Below are 21,688 nucleotides of genomic sequence, written 5' to 3' on the forward strand. Positions count from 1 at the left end.
GGTCATTAACGCGCGCAAGTGCCTGGTTGCGGTCTCCTCTTTTTTTCCTTCCTACTATGGCATAGGGAATGGCCATCCATGAACGCGTGTAGCAATGTCGTGTCGTGCGGAGCACCGCGTGGTTTGCTCCGGCCGTACCAGGATCAACAAAATATCGTCGTTCATCGCGCAAAGCATTGTTGATTATATCTTGTTAATAACAACTCACACAACTTCACCAGGTACAGATCTCGATTCTCAGCACTAATCAACCTGTCAAGTCTGTGGCTCCGGCTTGGCGACGCCCCAAAGAACCATCATGGTCTAGTTCACCTAGTTTGGCGAGTTTTTGTTTCTCAGCCTTGAAACCTCAAACGAGACTACCCATCACTATAGCCAGAGAGGAAGTGATGGCCCATGAAGGGCTGATTTTGGATTTTGCGTCGGCAGGTACCCGGCTCCATTGGCGAGAGGTTCATTGTTGTTAGGTGCCAATTGGGCAACTAAAAAGGCTGGACGCACATGTCGCTTGCCCTGAAATGAAGATCAACAGGTCCTGGTTCAGATCAACCACATTTGCCGCATTCGCATTCCCGCTTGTTTTCAGGTTCGGGGGCGGTTTCCAGGTCGACACATTTCGTCATCACGACATTTCTGCCATTTGTCGCCCTCGTTGTGCCTCGTGCGTGCCAAGACAGGACAAGTCCGCATCTGCTGTAACGGTGCCGCTCAACGCCCATGTCAGATCTGACGAGGGCTGCGGGGAGCAAATCGGTTTTCGTCAATCGACTCTCACCAAATTGTCGGGGCCGTTAAAACATCGATATATAGTGGGGGGTACAGATCCGCTTCAGATTTGGATTCAGCTGTTCGTTGGACTCAATTCAACATAACCAAGCCTACAAGTATCCTCGCTCCGAGGTACAAGAACGATAGTCGAGGGGCCAACGTCCATCCCAAGGTCCACGCACTACAAAGGTGTATAGTATATGTAGATCCAGCAATGCAAAAACAAACCGATGGCGCCAATAAATCCCTACCCTTCCTTGCTGCCTTTCCAGCGTTGTTGATCACAAGACTTTCGTGCCGGACGCATTTCACGGGGGTCGTTCCGGACTTGGCGTCCGGCTTTTGAACTCGAAGCTCTCAACCATGGCCAGAACTCGAGTCTTGGGTTTGTCCGGGCGCTCCAGCCGAACTGCCTCGGCATGAAGCACCTTGCCCTCGCTGTGTTCCGAGGTAAGCGACGAATGTCTCTGACTGGCACGGCTGTCCACGCCGAGCCGGTTGGACGAGCCATGAGACGGGTATCTCTCAATCGCTGCGGGAACGGCCAGCAGGTCCTCCGGCCCAGGAGACATGTGTCTATCACTACCAATATCCGTCCCGAAACCCGAATCCACCGTTTCCCTTTGCTTGCCCTTGTCTCTTGCATACTCTCCATGCTCCTTCTCCCCTCGGAGCATCATCTGCTTCTCGAAATCTCCATCCCTGTCCACCACATGCACCTCGCCGTCGAAATCTCCCTTCGCGATGACCGCAGACAACCTCTCGATCTCCTCGTGAAGATCCCTGTCTGGGTCTACGACCACATCTTTCAGACTTTCTATACTCGGCTCCGCATTGACGACCCTCAGGCGCTCCTTAGGCACCGTGAATAGGACTTGTACGAGCCTCTTCTCCACCGCTTTCTCAATGTCCCACTCGTCTTCTTCGTCGGCAGGAACGCCGTCCCTCCTCGAGGACTCGCCTATTTCCCCAATCTCCCAGGCGTGACGGCCTCCTTTCCTTCTCAGTAGCCCACCAGCGGCAATGCCTCCTAGTCCGCCGAGTCGCGGGTCGTAGTCGGACGATTCGGCCATGCTATCGCGAATGGGGCTTCCCTCCCTATCACTGTTGGTGGGAGATGGCGTCGGTCCGCTGAAAACACGTCGCAAACTACCCAACCATCCTCGGCGGGGCTTCATTTTGCTTGGACTGCCCGGTGTCTCGTCCTCGTCCTCATTGTTCGGCGAATTGCCCATCAGGAGAGCCGGGCCACTAGCCCTTAGAGCCGGGAAGCTGGATCTCGCAGTATTGTATGATGGCGCACTACTGCTACTACTGCTCGTGCCTTGTCTCTCTTCCGCCACAGCGGCTGCGGTAGCAGCTGCCACAGCAGCACTCGCGCCAAAGGAATTACGGTGCTGTGCCGAGTTGGACCGCGAGAGGGTACTCCGATTCGACTCGGAGACATTGCTCCCGGTTCGCGAGTCGTCGTCGGCGACATAGCCCGAGCGATTCGACTTGATCGTCCCTCTTCGGGTGGGGGAGCTCCGCACGTTGCCTCCCTGTGCACTATGTGTAGCCATGCGCGAGCTGATCAATGCATCAGCAGCATCGATATCAGACATCCAATCTTGGACCTCAGGGTCGGTGGTCTGCTTTCCTTCGGGGCTGGGGGTTGCCGAGCCGCGATTAGGTGGTGGCAAGACGAATTGGCGATCAGTGGTAGGTGTCAAGAAAGGGTCAGAATAGTTTGCACTATCACGATTAACTGCTTCCTTGGCTGGGCTGGCTGGCTTGTTTTCGTCATGCATCTCGCCGTCCTCGTCTGCTTCGTAGATGGGGTGAATCGGCCCAGCTCGACCTCCCCTGTTGCCCGACCGCGGCTCGTAATCGCTCGTAGATGCTGGTTGATATTGACCCCTGGCTCCTCTCGGCGCAATAGGTTTACGAGCTATTTGTGCAAACTGTTGGTTTCCAGGGATATTGCTGTTACTGCCGTCTATGTTACCTCGGCCACGCAAGCTTTCGAACCCTAGAGACCGCCCTCCACTCCGATAAGGGTCGTTTGCTCCTGTGTACCATGAGGAGCCGTGTCCATCGTCGCGCTCCATCATGTCGTGGTGGAGAAATCGGTTTGTGTCTTGGGCTATAGCACGGATCGCGTCCTCGCGTGCTGCTCGTTTCCGCTGCAGACGCCGGCGATAGAAAAGGTACACCAACAGCGTGGCAAGAACAGCAGCCAGCCCAAGGCCAAGACCTAATCCGAGCCCGAGGCGCTTCTTAGCATCGTTGCTGGAACTGCGCGACTCTGCTGGGGTTCCGCCGGCGGCAAGGTAGGCCGGGTTGTTGTACGTGTCCGACCATGTCATAGTTGTCAGGTTGAGGAATATATTGCTGTTCGTACTCGTTGCCTGCCTCTTGGTACTGCTTCCAGATAAAGAGATGTCGTACCCTCCATAAATCATCATGACGTTGCCTGGCAGAAGCGCCGCACCGTGTCCGTATATACCCGGACCCGAGGGCTGATTCTCTGGAATGACCCATTGCCATTTTCCAGCGCCGCCGTAGCCGGCTCCCATCTCCAGAATGGCCAGCTGAGGCGTAGCGGCTATCGAAACGTTCTGAACCCAGCCTCCGTAGATGATGAGAGCATCGCCGTCTTGGTTCATCACTGCACTGTGGCCCGACCTGGCATCAACTGACTGTGAAGCGCTCTTTATAGCCAGTTCAGTACCAGCTGTCCTGGAATCTGCGACCTCTATATCCACATAAGCCCAGCTTTCCTCGGGCAAACTCCAGATAGCTGCGGTGCTCATGTTCACAAAGGCACTCTGGGTGTGCCCACCAAGTACTACATGGTTGATCTGCTGAGTGACGGTACCGGATTGATTCGACATTGACGGAACTAATCCCGTGAAGGTAAAGCCTGCCTCGGGAATGGGCGCGCTTTTGCTGCCGACGGACTGAACCGAGTAGGTTGAGCTGTCAGATTTGGATCGCCAAAGTTTGATCATCTGATTTGAGTATGTGGCCTCAGACTGTGACCGTGTCGCATTTGCAGCTGTGCTTGGGCACATGCCCCCGTACACGTAGACATTCTCGGTCGACATGACAGGGGCTAGGGTCGTTGAAAAACTCAAGCTGGCCCCGAGAAATCCTGGGCCGGCCTGAACGCCATCGCTGCCCCATATTGTGGCCTGTTCGGTCCAGTCTGCTTGGGCATCATCTGCCTGCAGGTTGAGGACCCAGATGCTCGACTGCGTTGATGACGAGCAGTTTCCCGCGTAAACTATGAGAGACCCATTTTCGGCGATGTTAGGCGCGAACGCCGTGTTTTGCCCTGTGAGGAAAGGAAGACTGGGCGACAAAGTGCGGAGAGACAGGTCTGAGGCCTGAACAGAACTCGAAATGTTCAGGGTGAGCAACTCGACGGAGCCATCTTTAGGTGCGAAGATATAGGCGATGTCTGCGCCGACATTCTGTTGTAGCGGTACCGTATTCTCGGGAACAAGGATCGTCGTCGGCGCGTATGGGAGGGTTTGCGCCGACGCCGTGTCCACCAAAAGCGCAAGAAGGCGGATAGCTGCCGCTGCTCGGACGGCCATGTTTGTGGATGAAACGCGGCGAGCAAACGGCAGCGGCGTTGCCGTCCCGAAGGAAGTGAGCATTGTCTCAGCTCAAAGCATCGTTCACTATTTTCCCCGTCGTGTCAAATACCGTCGTCAAAGAACTAATATAGAGACGGACCACTCTGCTATAGAGTATCCGTATAGACAGCCCTGAGATCGTCACGTAAAGACCAGGTAAGCGGGGCCCCGATGGGTGAGTTGTCAATTCGGGGCAGGGGCAGCACAGAGCAATACCAAGTAGATCAAGCGCTGTCAACAAAATGGGCAGTAATGCGGGTGTAAGTAACACAATCGCAGTTCGGTTGCAGCTGGGGCCGCGCACAAAAATCAATTTCTGGCTTCAAGTTGATGGATAAAGGGACCGAGCATCGAGTCAGTCAGTCACATCTGCGAAGATCACTAACCTTCTAAAAAGGAATATCGAGCCTGCAATAGCACCAGGCCGATAATCTTGGTTTGGTGTTCCGTACGCGCTGTTTTTTTGGGGAACATGGCTGGTGTTGGCAGGGCAACCAGCCACCTCGAGCTCGTCTCAAGTTGAGCCGCTGCAAGCGAACATCTAGATTCACCAAGCCGGATCAAGCCGAACATGTCTTGTCCCACCTCATCATCACAACAAAATTGAAGCATTGAGAGGGACGGTCGGCAATCTGGTCGCCTCGATGACCAGATGATGACTTGTAGTACTACGGTAGTATTTGGACCAGGAAGTTTGCTGATGAAGTGTCAAATTTGGCAATTCCAGAAAATCCCACTACTAATGCTATGCTAACCCTACGTTGCGCAACCTAGCTGGTTAAATTACCTCTTTCAACTCTGCCTGCTCAGGTCTTACGACAGGCAGTCTCAAGTCTGGCAAGTCTCTGTCTCAAAGAGTTATTCTCATGCGAGACCTTCTTCATAGTCTCCAACATCCCCTTCATAGCTTTGTTTGTAATATTGCCATCCACATCCCGAGGCAACTCGCCTGCCACGTTCTTCCACGAATACTCGTTTGGCGTAAGCGCATCGATCTGTGTCTGCAATATGCCTGCGAGGCCTTGTTCCACATGCAACTGGTTCCCGAGCTCGTCCAGTCTCCGCTTCCAGTGGTCAATGTCCTTCTGGGCGGCCTTCCCTTCAGGCGTGTCGAACGTCTTCTTGTACCTGTCGAGAACCCTGCGCAGGCTGTCCGCTTCCGCCTCGAGCTGCCCGTTTTCCTTGTGAACCGAGTCGTTCTGTCGGCGCAGCTTGTTGACTTCGTCCTTGAGGCTCTGCAGCTGCTGTTCCATTCCTTGGGATTTCCTTTCCCACTCGCTGACGCGCTCAGGAAACTTGGGCGTCGGTATCGCGACTATAGTTGGCCTGCTCTCCATCTCCCGGGTATAAGCAGTCCCTGGGCGGTCAGCATAGGCTGGCAGGACGTAAATGGGGCCGCGCTGGTCTCCTTTGATCCGGTAGAATCTCGTGTTGAGATCGAGATGGACAATGCCGCGTGCCGTCGCAGTTGACCCAATCAACGTTTCGCCGATGACGCCCATAGCTTTTTGCTGTTTTTCGATATCGCCGGCGCTGATCTCCTTCTTGTCCAGACTCTGGTGCAGGAACTGAAGGACGTCGTCTCCAGCGTTGGCCAGGATCCAACGATCCTGGGGAAACACAATCGTCCTTCCGGACCGTCCATCTGGCCCATGGATGCTCAGATGCTGCATGGGAACGACTGCTTCACCCTTGAGGAGATCCAGGCTGTTGGCATAGGCTATTTCTAGCTCATGCATTCGACATATGAGCTGCTGGGTGAAGACAAGCCATTGGCCCACGAGAGTGTCCTTCACGGATTCCAACTGCTTTGCTTCGAGTCCTTGCTGCGTCGGCAGTATCGACAGCAGGCCCCCCGTCGCCGAAAACTCATGGTCAAGCATTTCGAGGCATTCATTCGCATGCATCAACAGGTTGGTGTGTCTGGCATGGAGCCTGAACTGTCGTTCTTTCTTGAACAGCTTCGCAGACTCACTTTTCGGCTGTTGAGGCAATATGGGATGCTCCTCCAGTGGACAGTGGTATTGGACACCGTCGATGTCGCTGTTGCTCTTGACTCGGTTGGTCAGGCTGTTGAGGGGGCGATGGTGTGCGCGATCTGCATTGCTGTAGGGTGTCTGAAGATCATTCAGCCAGTCAAATGCCTCATCCCTGTTGAATCGCCGAGCTTGGGGGTCTTGGGATCTTGCGTTGTTGATCTCGCCTGGGCCTGATGAGGGAGCGAACTGCGAAATGAGTACAGTCAGCGACTGCGCATGTTTCTTCAGTGCTTCCAAAGTTGGCGGCCTCCCAGGAGTTGATAAGTAGCTGCAGTTGACATGCTGCAACATGTTAAGGTTGTCATCCTTAAGACTGTTTTCTTCAAAGTGACTACTCAGATATGGCAGCGCATAGTCGTTCGCCTCAACATATCCATTTTTCTTCACCTTATGAGGGTCAATCACTCCGAACCCCATTGTTGGGACAGGCTAGCGGGATAGGTTCCGTTGAGGTCCAAGTAAGTTAAGTTGACCTAGTATTCGAATACAGTCGTTAGGCGAACCACTTCGTGATGTCTACTGAGGAGAAGTGGTGCGCAAAGGAAAGGACTGCAGACTGGGAAAATATGTTGACGACCCGAATCTGTCGAGAGGAAGAAGATAGAAGCTGCCCAGGAATGTGAACACACGGGTTATTCTTGAACAAAGACCATTGACCCTCGTTGAAGATTGAAAGGCCACTAGCACGGTCTGTTGGAATGACCGAAGCAAACGCTACCGGAATCGGTTTCCAACATTGAGAAGTTCCATTGTTTCCATCTGCTTAAGCATGCTACTATCAACATCTAATTCTGAAGCGGCTGGCGAAACTGGATAGCCTCGTCCTGACCAAACCAGCAACGGGCACAGACACGTGTCCTTCACAGGTTGAATTCCTGTACGCAATCTTTGGTTAATACACGTGAGTGAACAGCGAAAGATATAAATTCTATTGTGGACGCGTCGAGATATCAAGGGCATTTTGCTATGTCGTGATGTTATGGAATGACACCGCTGAAAACGTAAGCCGCCCTCAATTGGAGAATGAAGCCAACAGCCGGAGATGTCAAGTCTCACAATCGAATATCACCGCATATCCCTTACGATGCGGCGCGACATATTGCAGTACCCGCTGCAGTTTCATGAAACTGTTCTAGATCAATAACTGAGATCTCATCCAGCCAATCTCACGGTGTTCGGTTTAGCAGCTGTGCACATGCAACGGTCAACCCCGCGTAACCAGGGTCCTTTCGACCTGGATCTAGACTACAGCCCCATCGCTGTCAGTATTCTCACCGAAACACCACACCTGGCATCTTCAGGCCATTTCCTCCAGAGGCCGCCAACGGCCATGCCGGTAGAGGAGTTGACTTTGGAACGTCTCGAAGGCAAACTCTGCCACCCACAACACATACCACGCAAGTCTCACAACTGCGAGTGGTTGGCTTGCGGTGCAAAATTTAGATTGTGCAGCATCGTGAGGAATCTCCGATCGACGCTAACGACAGTAGTACGGCAAGTGTGGCCGATTCGCGTGCGTAACGGTCCAACCGCGAGGTTTCCTAAGCGGTCTTGGACAATTGGATCACCGATGAGCTTGAGGGAGGATGGTTTGGGTGCATCGACCACAATGGCTGGCATTGTTGGCAGAGGAACACAGCGATGGAAGCGACGAGGGGACCAAAATAGTGACACCCGCCATGATTTTGTCCTGGGAAACAGTAACACGGCATTGGTGTGCCTAGCAATACCCAGAGGCAAAACAGCAATAGACTGGCATCTGGAGCTACGGGACTGGAAAGCCAAGATCCAGCATAGGGAGTTGACAAACCACGGATAATTTCGGCACTATCTGGTAGACATCGTTCAGGCACATTTCCACAAGTGGATTGACAGCTGATAGCGCAAAGCAGACTAATTGTGTCTGATGTCACCACCCCTGAGAAATTTTACTTTGGAACTATGGGGAGCCCAAATAGTGTCGGCAATTCCTTTGAACTTCCTTCTCTGCCTCCCCCATCCAACTAACTCCGGTGTCATTCCTCACTTGCATGTCTACCCATTGACGTTGGAGACATCGAACATCAGTTTCAGCCAGAGCTTTGTCAAATTGAGCTCAGACCAGGAAACTCTCCATCAAGCGCTGTGCATCCCTGCACAACTTTAACCAAAACGGCCAGACAGTCCAACTTTAGTGTTCGGTAGGCTCCACTACCGGCATCTTTCCTGTACTCGCCCATCAAGCAGGGACGATTCGCGCTAAATTACAGACTGCTGCTGCCCATTCCCTGACTTCTGCCACTCGTACCACCCCAGCCTTGGAAAGCATTCCATCTCTTCTGGCTTGCCTGCATCAGCTTGACAGGGGTAAGGAAGAGTCTGCGTCATAAGGGAACATCTAAAGACTGCAGCTGCACAAAATCTAGGATATCAACCTCTACAGGAAGGAAGGTTTTATTTGGAGGGTCCAAAATACTAGTGGCTCCAGCAATTTTCAACTTCCCCCCCCCCCTTCCCCATATCTTGAAGACCTGAGAATCGCTTGGGTTATATATCAGGTCTGGTTTCTTCGTTAGTGGAAGTCATCACTTTGGAGCAACGGGCCACTTGAGTCTCACCGCCGCGCCCTTCCCTTCAGCGGCAGTTCCTATTTCAAGTTCTCCTTGGACTCCTTCTCCTTCCATTCTCCACAACACCCTCCACAACACCACGCGACCTCGATTTAAGCTCTGCTACTCATTTCGACGCGTCTGAGGCACAGCCGACACGATGAGTAAACAAGGGCAAGCGGTCGAAACTGCAGCGCCCAACTCGCTGTCGGGTAAAGATTCAAAACCACGCTGATCCTCTACCAACCTGGACTATAATTGCTGACAAGAAACAGGCCTCATCTCTACTTTGGTGCCGACTTTCGTGGTCGCTCTCGTCTATATCGGTATCTTCCTGATACTGAGAAAGAGCCAGAGACGTTACTATGCGCCGAGAACATATCTCGGCAGTCTTCGGGAAAGGTGCGTCTTCTCCATTTCGATGTTGGCTATACGAAAGTCGCCTCTTCATTGCTAATTCCTCGTGCAGCGAGCGATCACCCCCTTTACCTTCGGGACTCTTTAATTGGTTCGGCGCATTCTGGAGAATACCTGACATATACGCCTTGCAGCATCAGTCTCTGGACGCCTATCTCTTCCTTCGTTTCCTACGCATCATCGTCACAATCACCTTTGTGGGATGCTGCATCACTTGGCCGATTTTGTTCCCTGTCAACATCACCGGAGGCGGACCCGGTGGGGAGTTAGAGAGGCTCGCATACTCCAATATTAACCCGGACACCCAATCGAATCGCTACTATGCTCACGTCTTCACTGCTTGGCTGTTCTACGGGTTTGTCATGTACATGGTGCTGCGGGAGTGCATCTACTACATCAACTTGCGACAGGCCTTTCTCCTTTCACCGTTCTACTCGCACCGCATCTCATCGCGCACCGTCCTTTTTGTCTCTGTTCCGGCAGCTTACTTGGATGAGGCTAAGTTGCGCAAGATTTTCGGCGATGGCGTCAAATCCATCTGGATCACGGGCGACACTGATGAATTGGATAAGCTGGTCAAGGAGCGCGATGAGGTCGCCATGAAACTTGAGAAGGCCGAGGTTAAGCTGCTCAAGCTTGCGAATGCCACGCGCATCAAAGCCGTCAAGAAGGGCGGCGCTGACGAGCAGACGGAAGGTCCTGCTGATGCAGAGTCTGGCAGCTTGGCTGCTCGCTGGGTTCCTGCGAAGAAACGCCCCAGCCACCGCCTTGGTCCTCTGGGCCTCATTGGCAAGAAAGTGGACACAATCAACTGGTGCCGGACTGAGCTTGAGCGTCTGATACCCGAAGTTGACAAGGCCCAGAGCTCTTACCGTTCCGGATCCTACAAGAAGATTCCTGCTGTCTTCATGGAGTTCTTCACACAGGCCCAAGCCGAGACCGCATATCAGGTCCTTGCACACCACCAGGCCCTCCAAATGTCACCCAAGTACATCGGTATCACCCCTGGCGAGGTTGTTTGGAGTGCGCTCAAGGTTTCGTGGTGGCAGCGAGTCATTCGCCGCTTTGCCGTTATTGGCTTTATTTCTGCTATGATCATCTTTTGGGCTATTCCCGTCAGTGTGGTGGGTATCATTAGCAACATCACAGCTATCTCCAACAGCGTGTTCTTCCTCAACTGGATCAACAAGATACCAAGTGTCATCATCGGCGTGGTTCAAGGTCTCCTTCCGTCCGTCTTGTTGGCTATTCTCATGGCCTTGGTCCCGGTCGTCATGAGACGTAAGTTATTATTCGCTATGTCACTGATCGTCACGGATTTTTACTAACTTGCTCGGTAGTCTGCGCCAAGCTCTCTGGAGAACCCTCCTTGTCTCGCGTCGAGCTGTTTACTCAGAACGCATACTTTGCCTTCCAGCTAATTCAAGTGTTCTTGATAATGACAGTGACCTCTTCTGCCACCGCCGTTGTCGACCAAATTCGCCAAAATCCCGCTTCTGCTACCTCGATTCTGGCGACTAATCTCCCCAAGGCCTCCAACTTCTTTATCAGCTACTTCCTGATCCAAGGTCTCACCATCGCATCTGGAGTCATCTCTCAGGTTGTTGGGTTCATTATATTTACTATCCTTTACAAATACCTGACTGGCACGCCTCGAGCCATGTATACCAAGTGGGCCAACCTCAGTGCCATCTCCTGGGGAAGCGTCTTGCCCATCTATACCAACATAGCGGTCATTAGTAGGTGCCCCAAGCTACTCTCAATCAGCTAGTATTAACTTTGCCAGGTATTACGTATGCTGCAATTGCCCCGTTGATGCTGGGCTTCGCGACAATAGGGATGTCATTCTTCTATCTGGCGTATCGTTACAACGTTTTCTTTGTCACGGACACTCAGATCGATACGCGCGGCTTGATTTACCCGCGAGCCTTGAAGCAGCTTTTTGCTGGTATCTACGTGGCCGAGCTCTGCATGATTGGCCTCTTTGGCGCCTCCGTTGCGATTGGTCCCCTGGTCCTCATGATCATCTTCACCGTTTTCACAGCCTTGTTCCACGTCACCATCAACAGCGCGCTTGACCCTCTCCTCTACAATCTACCGAGGTCGCTCGAGTACGAGGAAGAGTCGCTTAGAAATGAACTCGGGTCGGCCGCCAGTGCCAACAACGGGTTCGAGAACGGTGCTTCTGGGGGTGGCAAGGAACTCCCCACCGCTGCTTCAGAAACTGGCAAGAAGCCTAACCTTTTCGCTAAGTTCTTCAAGCCTTGGGTGCACTGTGACTACGCAGCAATGCGCAAACTTGTCCCACGTGAAGCGTTCGATGCCAACAATCTGTATACAGCTGAGATTGAGCGGTACGCCTACTACCCACCTTCGGTCACCAGCGCTACCCCTCTGTTGTGGATCCCTGAGGATGCTGCTGGCATCTCGAAGCAGGAGGTCAGGGACACCGGTAAGGTCATCCCCATCACAGATGAGGGCTGCATTTTGAACGACAAGAACAAGCTAGAATGGGACACGGAAGTGGTTCGACCACCCGTCTGGGAGGAGAAGATTTACTATTAAGCGATACCCGGGTGTTCTAGCACCCACTTTTCATAACTTCGAAGAGGCAAAGCAAGTTTTCTGGTGTAATCATCATGTTTTGCGTTGCCGATCCCAGTTGGCGGGAACGATTTGGCTGGTGGTCAAGAGAACAGGGGCGGAAACTGGCAATGATAATAAGGTGCACCCAATGCCTTGATACCCGTTTTAGCACAAGGTGTTTGTTTGACTTATCCTGTAATCTTCACATCCGTACTATTTTAATGAAACTCTTGTGCTATTTGGAGAAGCGAGATGTTTGCTCTTTGTTTAATGCAGTGGGAAATGGCGGATTGGCCTGGCATGTCTAAGAGTTCACCAACCCATAAAGGTTTACCTACACACCGGCCTGCTCCTAGATACTACAAAACCCATATTAATGCATAGCTATTTCTTTACACGATAACTTTACCTTCGCCTAATAGACTAGAGAACTTCGTGTCTTACTCCTTACCTTTAAGTAATCTACAACGAGATTGTTGAATATCGCAAGAAAGAGTAACGGCGGTATCAACCTTGCGACGGAGAAAAGATCACAGTTCCGGGCGGATTCATGGTCCGGCTAACTAAGGCGTCGGTCACATGAGAGAAAAATATTAAACTCCAACTGGAAACCATGGCTCCGGTACAGTGACTCTCAATAAGTCTCCGTACGCCGTGTAGAGGACGCTGATCCTACCGGCGTCGCTCTTCGCAACGCCCTTGCTCAGGCCACCCTCCCCAGTACCAACACGATGATGCAGTAGCCGGTCGTCATCTTAGCTGCGTGTACTTGCGCAGAGGGAAGAAGTCCTAGGGGTGGTGGTCGCGCCACGGGTAGAAATGTGTGTAGCTGGAGTCACCGGCGAAAGCCTAGGTGCTGACCCAGGCGACCGTCGGAGCCTCTGCGATGGCTGCTTGTCGGGTTTTCATTGTAGTAGGAGGATCCAAGTCAATCCGGAGGATGACTGGTACCCCGAATAGGATCTCTTCAAGATGGTCCTGATTTCAACTCCTTCCACTTCGCTGCCAAAGGCTATGCCATACCGCCTTTTAATGGCAGACAACCCGGGGCAAGAATCCACATGCCTACACCGAGAGATAAAGGGAGCGGGTTTATGCTCCTTTTCGGGAAATTCAAAGCTCTACCCAGATTCGTTGATGTCCCTAGGACAGTGGTTTAGTGATCGCCTATCAGCATTCATACACGGAGGGTCGCGTAAACGAATTCGGGTACGCTTCCCCAGGACCGCTTGCGGCGTTTGTGCCAGCAAGACGGAACTCTCACTTATCTCCTCTTAGTCCTTTGGGCACAAAGTATTTTTGAGGTCGTATTCGGGGGCCCTCCGTGTAAGGCCAGGCCAAGCCAACTGTCGTACAGTGGCAGAAGGGTTAGAACTGTATCTGCGTGTCGGTCATTGATGACTAGTGTCGAGCTGAGGTTGCATCATGCCCATTCGAGTTCTGGAAACTGCGTCTTCGACATATGAAGAGTCCAGTAACGTCATCTTTTCCCTGGAAGGATGCGGCTGTATTTCGAGGACTTATGCGTTCAACCCCAGTTGCGGGGATACTCTCGAAGTCGATATTCCTCCTGCATCTAAGCTTGCATGCTCGTTGCGGCCCTGCACGTGAATCAAGTTATTGGACGAACCAGACTCGCCGCGGTTTCCCAATAGGGTAGGTGGGTCGGCGTTTGCGGAGGATAGGAGATGTGTTAATCAAGTTGTCTTATTTCTCCAACCACAAGTCCAGACTCGACCGCTTTGCCGTACACATGTTCGCACCACGTCGGACGCAAGAATAGGTCTGAACTTATATTTCAGAGGATCAACAGATCGCAGATCCGTCGTTATCCACACCCAAGTGACGGTTCTGCTGGCGGTGGCTACATGTATCTCAGTCTACAGGAAGTTCATCCGGCAGGCTTCGCGCGCAACAACTGTGGCGTCTCATGCGGTCTTATGAAGTTTAAGGCCTTCTTCCAGCCGCTGGCCACGAGATCCACAAATACCAGACCCGCCGTGACTGTCGAGAGACCTTCAAGCTGCCAGCATAAGCCTGGACGATGATCTGGCGCTCAGAAGAGGCCTTATCAAGGGTCTTGACAGATCCGACCAGCGCAGTTGCCTTCTGGGAAAGACTAGAGGCATGACCCGCGAGGGCTGTGACTGCATTATGGCACCGCCCGTCGTCACACCGTTACTTTATCTGAAGGAGCGTGAGAAGGTGTATAGGAGACAGCGTAGGTCGCGTCCTTCTCTTCTGCAGCTCTCAGGGTCCCATAGGCAGGACTGCTGACGAGCATGCCCAACCCAAGGCGCGTCACGACGTTGAGGAAGATCCAGCCGGGCACGGTAGCGTGGAGGCCAAGAAGATAAAACAGTCCCATGCCCAGCACAGTCAAGAACTAACCCGAACAGATGGCCTATAGAAATTAGCCCCATTTGGTAACGGTGAGACTTACAGGGATTCAGGCCAGAGAAATGGCAAAGTTATCGGGGGAAATCGTCACGCCACACGTTGGCACTATAGCCTTTAACGTACTGGCAATAGAGGAGTGTGTAGCAGAGGAGACATCAGAGTATGATGCCTTGGATGAAGGTGCCCAAGTAACGGACCAGCCCCATCCGCTGACTGAACATGGAGACTGAACCCTAGATTCGTTGGGTGACTTGGCCTCGTAAAGAACAAAGGCAACCAGACCAGACAGCCCCATTACGAATAGTAAGATCGTCTGCCATAATGGCCACGCGAACATAATATTACACCACGACATAGCCACCGGGAGGCTAGTGATAGAAGCGATGAGGATGGCAGCGCCGAGCTGGTCAAATCTGGCCGTCTCAGTAACGAATGCGCCCAGGACATGGTCTAGCTTCAGGAATACAACAACAGCTGCGAAACCGAGTATGCACAGTGGCACATTAACCCAGAAAATCCATCTCCAGCCAATTGACTGTGCGAACCCGCCGCCCAGCTCCTGGGATATAATCCGCGTGTCCAGTCATTTTCGCCATCTCTCGCCTCTTCAACAGGTAGACAGCACATACAGGAACCATGGCACCCAAGGTCAATGCATTCAGTGCCGTGACCAAAACTGAGGGTACACAGACTGCCAAAAGCTGCTTGGGGCGAAGGTCAGGCGAGGGGTCCATGGCCTCAAAGTTGGATGGTTCATCAACCGAAACACCATGGTGAGAAATAACTACGAAGAATTCTGAGGATGATAACGAAGACAACCAGGCAAGACCCCTAGAAGAAAAGTGTAAGAGGGAATTTTGAGGAGCAGTGATGACAGTCGACAAGGAAAGTATCACTGCAAGGTGTTGAAGCAGATAGGTACAGTAACTGCTGCTACTACCCACCTAAAGTAGGTAGGTATTAACACACATTGAATGATGTATATGCGTAATTGTCTTATAAGGTGAATCTCACTTACCGGGCCACGCACGCAACGAGCCATTTCAAACATCTCACAGACGGCCACCAAAACCACCAAATTCTACCCTTAATGGCGAGATTTCCGTATAATAAATGACTACAGGTCGGTTTTCATGCAACATCATCATGCCCCCGACACCGTCGATCCCGACGTCCTCTGGCGATGCCGTTCTCTGGCCGTTGCTACAGGGGGGATTATCAGTCGCATTAACTCGCTGATGAACCCGTCGAGGTAGCCGATAGATTCGAGATCACGATTGGCGAAGTCTCCTCAAGGCGTCCTTTGACAACTCGAAGAACGAGTACGAAAGCATCACGGCGATGGTATCCGTGCCACCGAGGAGGATTGCCGACGTATAGGCATACATTGATGTTTTGTGAGAGCCTTGGACTTCTCAACTGGTGGTCTTCGAGGTAGTCCTGGATAATGAGTCGTTCTAGTGAGCATGGAATAACCCGACTTGGCCCATGTTGTCAAACGGGAGCAAGTTGGAATACAATGAAGTACTCATCTACTGCTTTCTTGTATTGACTTCAGCTAGAATATCTTTCCAGCCCTTGATGGTCTCTCGAGCCCGAGATTCATAAACGTGCTGGGCTGGAAAAGGGTTTCGCACCGCTTTTGCTACTTCAGAAACTGAAAAGAAGAGGGATCGTTAATTGACCCATCATGGCCTTTTTCCAGACCACGTTCCTCACACGGTGTTCCAGGTATGTCGTAGTATCCAAGTTTAAGATTCTGTTGAATGTGAAGAGCGCAGATGTGTTCTCGCTCGTACTACAGCGAGATTCCACCTCGTGTACTTTCTTAATCGCATACAGATCTGATTATGAGTTCATCGGGTGCTTTCAAATCCTCGAATATTAGCCTGAGATAACATAAATGGAAATGAATAAAACAGAGACAAATAGCGGGAGGATAATACAAGGTGGTATACATACCGACCCAGAAGAGATTGCCGTATTTTTCGGTGATATTTGAGGTGCTCCCAGTGCTGACGGCCTCTACTTGCAATATAGATGGAGAGGACTAGGGAGGCGGCAAGTAGGTGGAGCTTTGTGGCCAAATACAATGCGCAAACAGCTGTAGTCAGCCTTAAGCCTCGGGATAGGCCAATGTGCAAGCAGGAGGTGAGGTACAGTGCCATGCCCGCTGTGACGTGGAGCTCTGAGATGCCCCGAGCTGCGTGAAGGTGGTTGCCGCGCATATAGTATAAGACATGAAATAGAAACCCAGCTGCTGCCGAGAGGATGCAGAGTTTCCAATTTACGGAGGCCAAAATTGACGGGGAAGTTCGTCAAGTCCGTTGTAAAATACGCTGGTGCTTGCGAAAAACAACTACACGAGCATTGGCCAGGAAAAGGACAAGACTCGTAGGCCATGGCGGAGGATCGAAGTCATTCTGTTTCGCCAGTGGTAGAGACAATTCGATACTGGCACTTGCTTAAACCCTTACATGGACCTATTGCGATGACACCTATACACTTAAACACCGTACTCCCAAGAGATAGAAATTCGGGAGGGGCGGAATCCGCCGCGAGATACTTCTTGGTCAAGTATGTCGAGTACCTCCACGGAGTGGCTAGATGTCAGGCACATAACTTAAAAACCCGGATCCAAGATATACGCAACATGTGATCTTCGTACAAACGAGTGCTGAAGGAATGAATGGCCATGGGGAGTGTATGAATGCTGGCAGCCGTCAATGCTACCCTGACGATGCGAGAGGGAATGGCTGAAGTCGAGACCTCGCCAAGCTCGCTTGGTCCTAGAACTGGGAACCTAGAAACGGCGGTCGCCACATGGCTTCTGCCAATCAAAAGCTGTGTTGAGTCCCCATGACGTCCCCTCACCCAACCACATGAGTTCCCCACAGCTGCTGCAGTAGTTCACACAGCAGTGCCCGCAGCGCCGCCTCCCTCATTTATCGATCAACAAGCCATTTGAATCGACACCACGTCCTTCGTCCTCAACGCAAACGACCTCCATTTCAGCGCAACCCCAGTTGCCTGTGGTCTTGGACTTCTGCATCATTTCAACTTACCTTTATCCTTCCCTCTCCATTATCTCCGAGGAAATCGCCATGAAATTCAACTTCGCATGTGCGGCTGCACTATCGGCCGCCGGCTTCGCTTCGGCGTTGCCCAGTTGGTTTGCCGAGTCCCAGGACGTCACCACCTTCGACGATGCCACGCCTGTGCCAGGCAAGAATCCTCTGGTGTTCTGCAAAGACCATGATCTTCAGAAGGATATTGTCAGCATCACCAACGTCGATTTGACACCCAACCCGCCTGAGTCGTACGTTCAGCCCGTCGCGATAAGCCATTCGAATCCAAGCTAACACAGGTACAGGGGTGCTCAGCTCGCCATTCAAGCGACCGGCATCATACACGAGCCCATCCAGGAGGGCGCTTACATCCAAGTGACCGTTAAATATGGTTTGATCCGCCTCGTCAACACCAAGGCCGATTTGTGCGAGCAGACGGAGAAGGCCGACCTGAAGTGCCCCATTGAGAAGGGAATTCTGTCCGTCACGAAGGAGGTCGATATTCCCAAGGAGGTTCCTCCTGTATGTCTCCCACGCTCGAAACACTTGGTTCACACAATACTAATAAGCCGTAGGGCAAATACACTGTTCACGCTGAGGTCTTCAACGCCGACGATAAGCCCATCACCTGCCTTGATGCCACCGTCACTTTCGGCGGTCATGCTGCTGACAGCGAGCTGTAAGGCCTTCCGGTCCAGATCAGCATCATGATGGCAAGCACCACGATGGTGTAGTTGGGTAGGCGAAAGATGTGGAGAAGGTAGAGGCGACCGACAGTAGTCGCAGACACGCTGGAGACACAACGGACTTCCCGTCTGTATTTGTACCCATTCAGGAGGTTCATTTTCGTTACTTTCCAGTATTCACATGGCATCCATCATCCCTCATCCAGGGAATATAATCCTCCGCAGGCTAGCAAGCAAGAGTAACACGTACACAATGATATCCCTTGACGTTACGTTGACAATGCGAAAAGCCAATCTTTGTACCATTGTTACCGTTTCAACCTACGTAGAGTAGACAATACCATCTGTAACCCTCGTGGTACGAATCTTGCGAAAGCCTGTCCGCATGGACTTCCAGCTTTGTGGCTTCTTTCCTGTCTAAAGGCTCTCCCGGCTACGATTACAGTCTAGTCCATATGCATGTACGCTTCCAGACGTAGTCGGCTTCTTTACTCTCCAAACAGTCGTCTCACTCTGCGCAGTACACTATCCTTCTCAGGATCGTATGGGTGATCTTTGCTCGGAATCTCGAGGACGGTAGGGAAGGCGGCTGTATAGGTGTCAACGCGATGCCTGATCTTCTCCGCAATCTGTATGCACCGTCAGCAACACGAACTTGTCCAGGAGTCCAAGTCGCACGAACGTGTTGGTTAATCAAGACAATGCCAATATCCTTGCGCTCCGTGGTAAAGGAGTCGAAGGCGGCCTCAATCGCCGACGTTTCGGTTTTGCTGTCAACGACGAGGAAGTTCTTTTGCGAGTCGGGAGGGTTTGTGACATGCTGCGGTTGGCATGTCAGTATTTCGATCCGGGACATGCGAAAGCAACATGGTTAGGGGAATGCTCACTCCTATTCCTGCCAGCAACAATCCAGTTACCGAGTCCTAGAAGCTGTATTAGTCGGGAAAGCGCTCAAGGGCGAGATGTCGCCCGTACCTCGTCACCGATAACGGCAAGGAACTGCCTGTCTTTGTAGTCTGCTTGCGAAGCCATGGTGAATGGAAGTGTACTCGAATAGGTAGAATGGAGGTAATGAGCGGAAAATACAGCGTCGACTTTTCACATAGGTTCAAGACTGCAAGATCTCCGTTGAAACGCTGGAAGCCTCGCCAATTACCTGGAACGTCAGAAGGCAGCTGCTGTGGATGGATGGAGCTCTGACCGCCTGCGAACCTTGGGACCAGCACTTCACAGCTTGACTGCTTGCGGTCAAAACCCCCGCCATTCGGTACGTACCTTTCCCTCAGTCACCTGCAGCTACAATTCTGAGGTCCACTCCAGCTGCTCCCATATCCTCTAGCAACCGCACCCAACTTCTTCGGCCGGTTGTAAACACAGGCAGGGACAAAGGGCCTCGCGAGATATTTCGACGACTACCTCGACCGAAAACGGCAGAACAACCACGATCCGCCGTCGCGGCCCGCATTTGGAAATTGGCCAGCCGACTTGACGAATTGACAGCTACAGCATCAATGTGAAAAGCGCAAAGTTGCGCAGCTCCTTATCCGCGGACAGCTCACCTGCACGACAATCCACGATGCCGCGGCTCGTGCGCAAGGCGCCTCTCGCTGAGCGCGTCAAGGCCATGCTCAACCCCATGGACTTTCTGCTGTGGCTTTCGGAGGAGATCGAGACCAGGGACTGGAACTCCAAGGTCGTGGGTACGCGACTGGGACTGTCCATGAACTTCATGTTTCTGCTGGCCAGAGCCAATTCCAGCAAGAGTACTACGGCTGACGACGTCTTTGGCGATGGAGGCGAATCGGGATGGTTGACCTTTGTTGTGCGTCCTTTTTGTCGTCTTGATGTAAGCGTGTCGCTAATCGGTTTCTACCATGTAGGTTGGCGCCCTCGTCTGGTTTCTAGCCGGATTTTCTGTGTTGAACGCCGTGTACACCCTGAACCGCACTCGCAAATACCGCCTGTTTGAAGCCGATGTCGAGAAGGAGCAGCAAACCCCGTCAGCGCAGCGCGTACGAGTTCAGTCCTCCCCGGTGTCTTCATCTCCTCTTCGCTTTTTGACAGATATGATGGGCTCTGAGAGTGCCGAATCCCGGGCCCACCCGGATAGAACCCGGGATGTTTGGGAGATCGCAGTCTGGGATCCTTTGCCCATCTCTCTCAGCATGTTCTGTTGTTTCAGCCCGGGGCATATCTTGGTGTACATGCTCTTTTTGCCGCTTGCCTCTCTCGATGTGAGACCCAGCATCACCGTTTTCAACTGCCTCGTGTTGCAATTCATTCTATCGGGACAGTTGACTCTCCTTCAGTCCAGATTCTCCCAGCAGAACAAGGACACCTCTATCATTCAGAAGGAGGTCATGCACGAATACGATACCAAGTTTGTCCACCCTCGTTTATACCCCACTGTGAGAGATGCATCAACGCAACTGTCCCAAAACGAGTCTGGTCACAGCGAAGAAGCCGTGGAAGTGGGAACACCGACAACCGTACTCCGCCGTGGATTCCGAACAAACCCGAATCTCAACTACATCAAGCACATTGATCCAGACGCTACCGTACAATTCCGATCTAGAATTACCCAAGACACGAATCCTGGATTGTTTACGCCTCCTGTCGCTCCTCGGCAACCAGAGTCCTTCGCCTCGGCCCTCAAAGCCCGCCCAACCCCTATGAGAAGAAGCACTCCTGGACAGCCCACACCTGCCAATACGGGGCTGTTCGCTTCAGTACCTGCCTCCACCAAACAAGCTCGGTCATCAACTCAGACTCAAACCCAGAACCAAGGGAACGGGGGCTACCTGGGGATATTTACACACCCAAACTCACCCCTGAAGAAAACACCTAGTCTAGGCGAACTCCAGTTCAGATCCCCTCGCAACAATAGCGAGATGGCTAAACTGGAGCAATTTCAAGCCTACAAAGCGAGAGAGCAGAGAGAACGTAGTACTAGTCCATTAAAGGGTACAAGAAACAGCACAGGCACTATGGCCTCACAACCATCTCAACCATATGTAAGGAACCGGAATCAATATGAGCGATATCCTTCCATGTGGGGGTAGGATATTGATGCACGAGTAAGTAACTATGGGCTGGCTGGCTTCTGTTTCTGCATTGATACATACGGGATAGCATTTGCCGGCGTTGCGTGGGTCATGTGTGTTATAACTATTAGGAGCGGGCGATGCTCTAAACTATTATTGCAATTTCTGATTACTTATATGGAGTTCTTGAGGCTGGGACTTTTGACAACCAGAACGGTCGCAAGCACTGGCAGGAGCCTTTCTAAGTTGCAAGGTTGTGACTCTGTCGGACCTACTACGTGGTTTCCTGTATTGTCTGCTTGCTCCTGCCTTCAACTTGAAACCTGGGAGCCGAGTATTCACAGCCACCTGGTGGCTTCCTATTCAAGTGTAAACAATATGAATAGTACGACGCATGCATTGGTGTGTTTCACCTACTTGAGTATCTGTATTATACAATCGCTCCCTCAAACGCAGCGTCCAGCAA

General features: G+C 52.1%; 8 protein-coding genes across 8 annotated transcripts; 4 read left to right on the forward strand and 4 right to left on the reverse strand.

Moving 5' to 3' along the window:
- Positions 1-1,076: 1,076 nt before the first annotated feature.
- BCR38DRAFT_457441 (uncharacterized protein) lies at positions 1,077-4,352 on the reverse strand (the record flags this gene model as incomplete). The annotated part of the gene is made up of 2 exons (XM_040862041.1): positions 1,077-1,561; positions 1,592-4,352. The coding sequence occupies 2 exons, from the start codon at positions 4,350-4,352 to the stop codon at positions 1,077-1,079; spliced, it is 3,246 nt and encodes a 1,081-aa protein (XP_040716385.1).
- A 615-nt stretch (positions 4,353-4,967) lies between these two features.
- On the reverse strand, positions 4,968-7,109 carry BCR38DRAFT_432183 (uncharacterized protein). Its single transcript, XM_040860165.1, has one exon. The coding sequence runs from the start codon at positions 6,848-6,850 to the stop codon at positions 5,201-5,203; it is 1,650 nt and encodes a 549-aa protein (XP_040716386.1). The 5' UTR covers positions 6,851-7,109; the 3' UTR covers positions 4,968-5,200.
- A 196-nt stretch (positions 7,110-7,305) lies between these two features.
- BCR38DRAFT_432184 (uncharacterized protein) lies at positions 7,306-8,437 on the forward strand. Its single transcript, XM_040860166.1, has one exon. It carries the CDS (start codon positions 7,629-7,631, stop codon positions 8,250-8,252), a length of 624 nt encoding a protein of 207 aa, XP_040716387.1. The 5' UTR covers positions 7,306-7,628; the 3' UTR covers positions 8,253-8,437.
- Positions 8,438-9,181: 744 nt separating this feature from the next.
- Positions 9,182-12,003, forward strand: BCR38DRAFT_408957 (uncharacterized protein; the record flags this gene model as incomplete). Its single annotated transcript, XM_040858324.1, has 5 exons — positions 9,182-9,233; positions 9,297-9,423; positions 9,491-10,719; positions 10,779-11,177; positions 11,225-12,003. The coding sequence occupies 5 exons, from the start codon at positions 9,182-9,184 to the stop codon at positions 12,001-12,003; spliced, it is 2,586 nt and encodes an 861-aa protein (XP_040716388.1).
- A 2,470-nt stretch (positions 12,004-14,473) lies between these two features.
- BCR38DRAFT_513745 (uncharacterized protein) lies at positions 14,474-15,466 on the reverse strand (the record flags this gene model as incomplete). The annotated part of the gene is made up of 3 exons (XM_040865060.1): positions 14,474-14,983; positions 15,054-15,368; positions 15,443-15,466. The coding sequence occupies 3 exons, from the start codon at positions 15,464-15,466 to the stop codon at positions 14,474-14,476; spliced, it is 849 nt and encodes a 282-aa protein (XP_040716389.1).
- A 2,062-nt stretch (positions 15,467-17,528) lies between these two features.
- Positions 17,529-18,175, forward strand: BCR38DRAFT_484684 (ML domain-containing protein; the record flags this gene model as incomplete). The annotated part of the gene is made up of 3 exons (XM_040863777.1): positions 17,529-17,743; positions 17,798-18,014; positions 18,068-18,175. The coding sequence occupies 3 exons, from the start codon at positions 17,529-17,531 to the stop codon at positions 18,173-18,175; spliced, it is 540 nt and encodes a 179-aa protein (XP_040716390.1).
- A 491-nt stretch (positions 18,176-18,666) lies between these two features.
- On the reverse strand, positions 18,667-19,210 carry BCR38DRAFT_457445 (ATPase, V1 complex, subunit F; the record flags this gene model as incomplete). Its single annotated transcript, XM_040862042.1, has 4 exons — positions 18,667-18,807; positions 18,861-18,998; positions 19,066-19,101; positions 19,154-19,210. 4 exons carry the CDS (start codon positions 19,208-19,210, stop codon positions 18,667-18,669), a joined length of 372 nt encoding a protein of 123 aa, XP_040716391.1.
- Positions 19,211-19,387: 177 nt separating this feature from the next.
- Positions 19,388-21,628, forward strand: BCR38DRAFT_193758 (uncharacterized protein). The gene is made up of 2 exons (XM_040854031.1): positions 19,388-19,997; positions 20,059-21,628. Exons 1-2 carry the CDS (start codon positions 19,755-19,757, stop codon positions 21,238-21,240), a joined length of 1,425 nt encoding a protein of 474 aa, XP_040716392.1. The 5' UTR covers positions 19,388-19,754; the 3' UTR covers positions 21,241-21,628.
- Positions 21,629-21,688: the final 60 nt, after the last annotated feature.

Source organism: Pseudomassariella vexata (genome assembly GCF_002105095.1).
Source record: "Pseudomassariella vexata strain CBS 129021 chromosome Unknown BCR38scaffold_6, whole genome shotgun sequence".
NCBI lineage: Eukaryota > Fungi > Ascomycota > Sordariomycetes > Amphisphaeriales > Pseudomassariaceae > Pseudomassariella > Pseudomassariella vexata.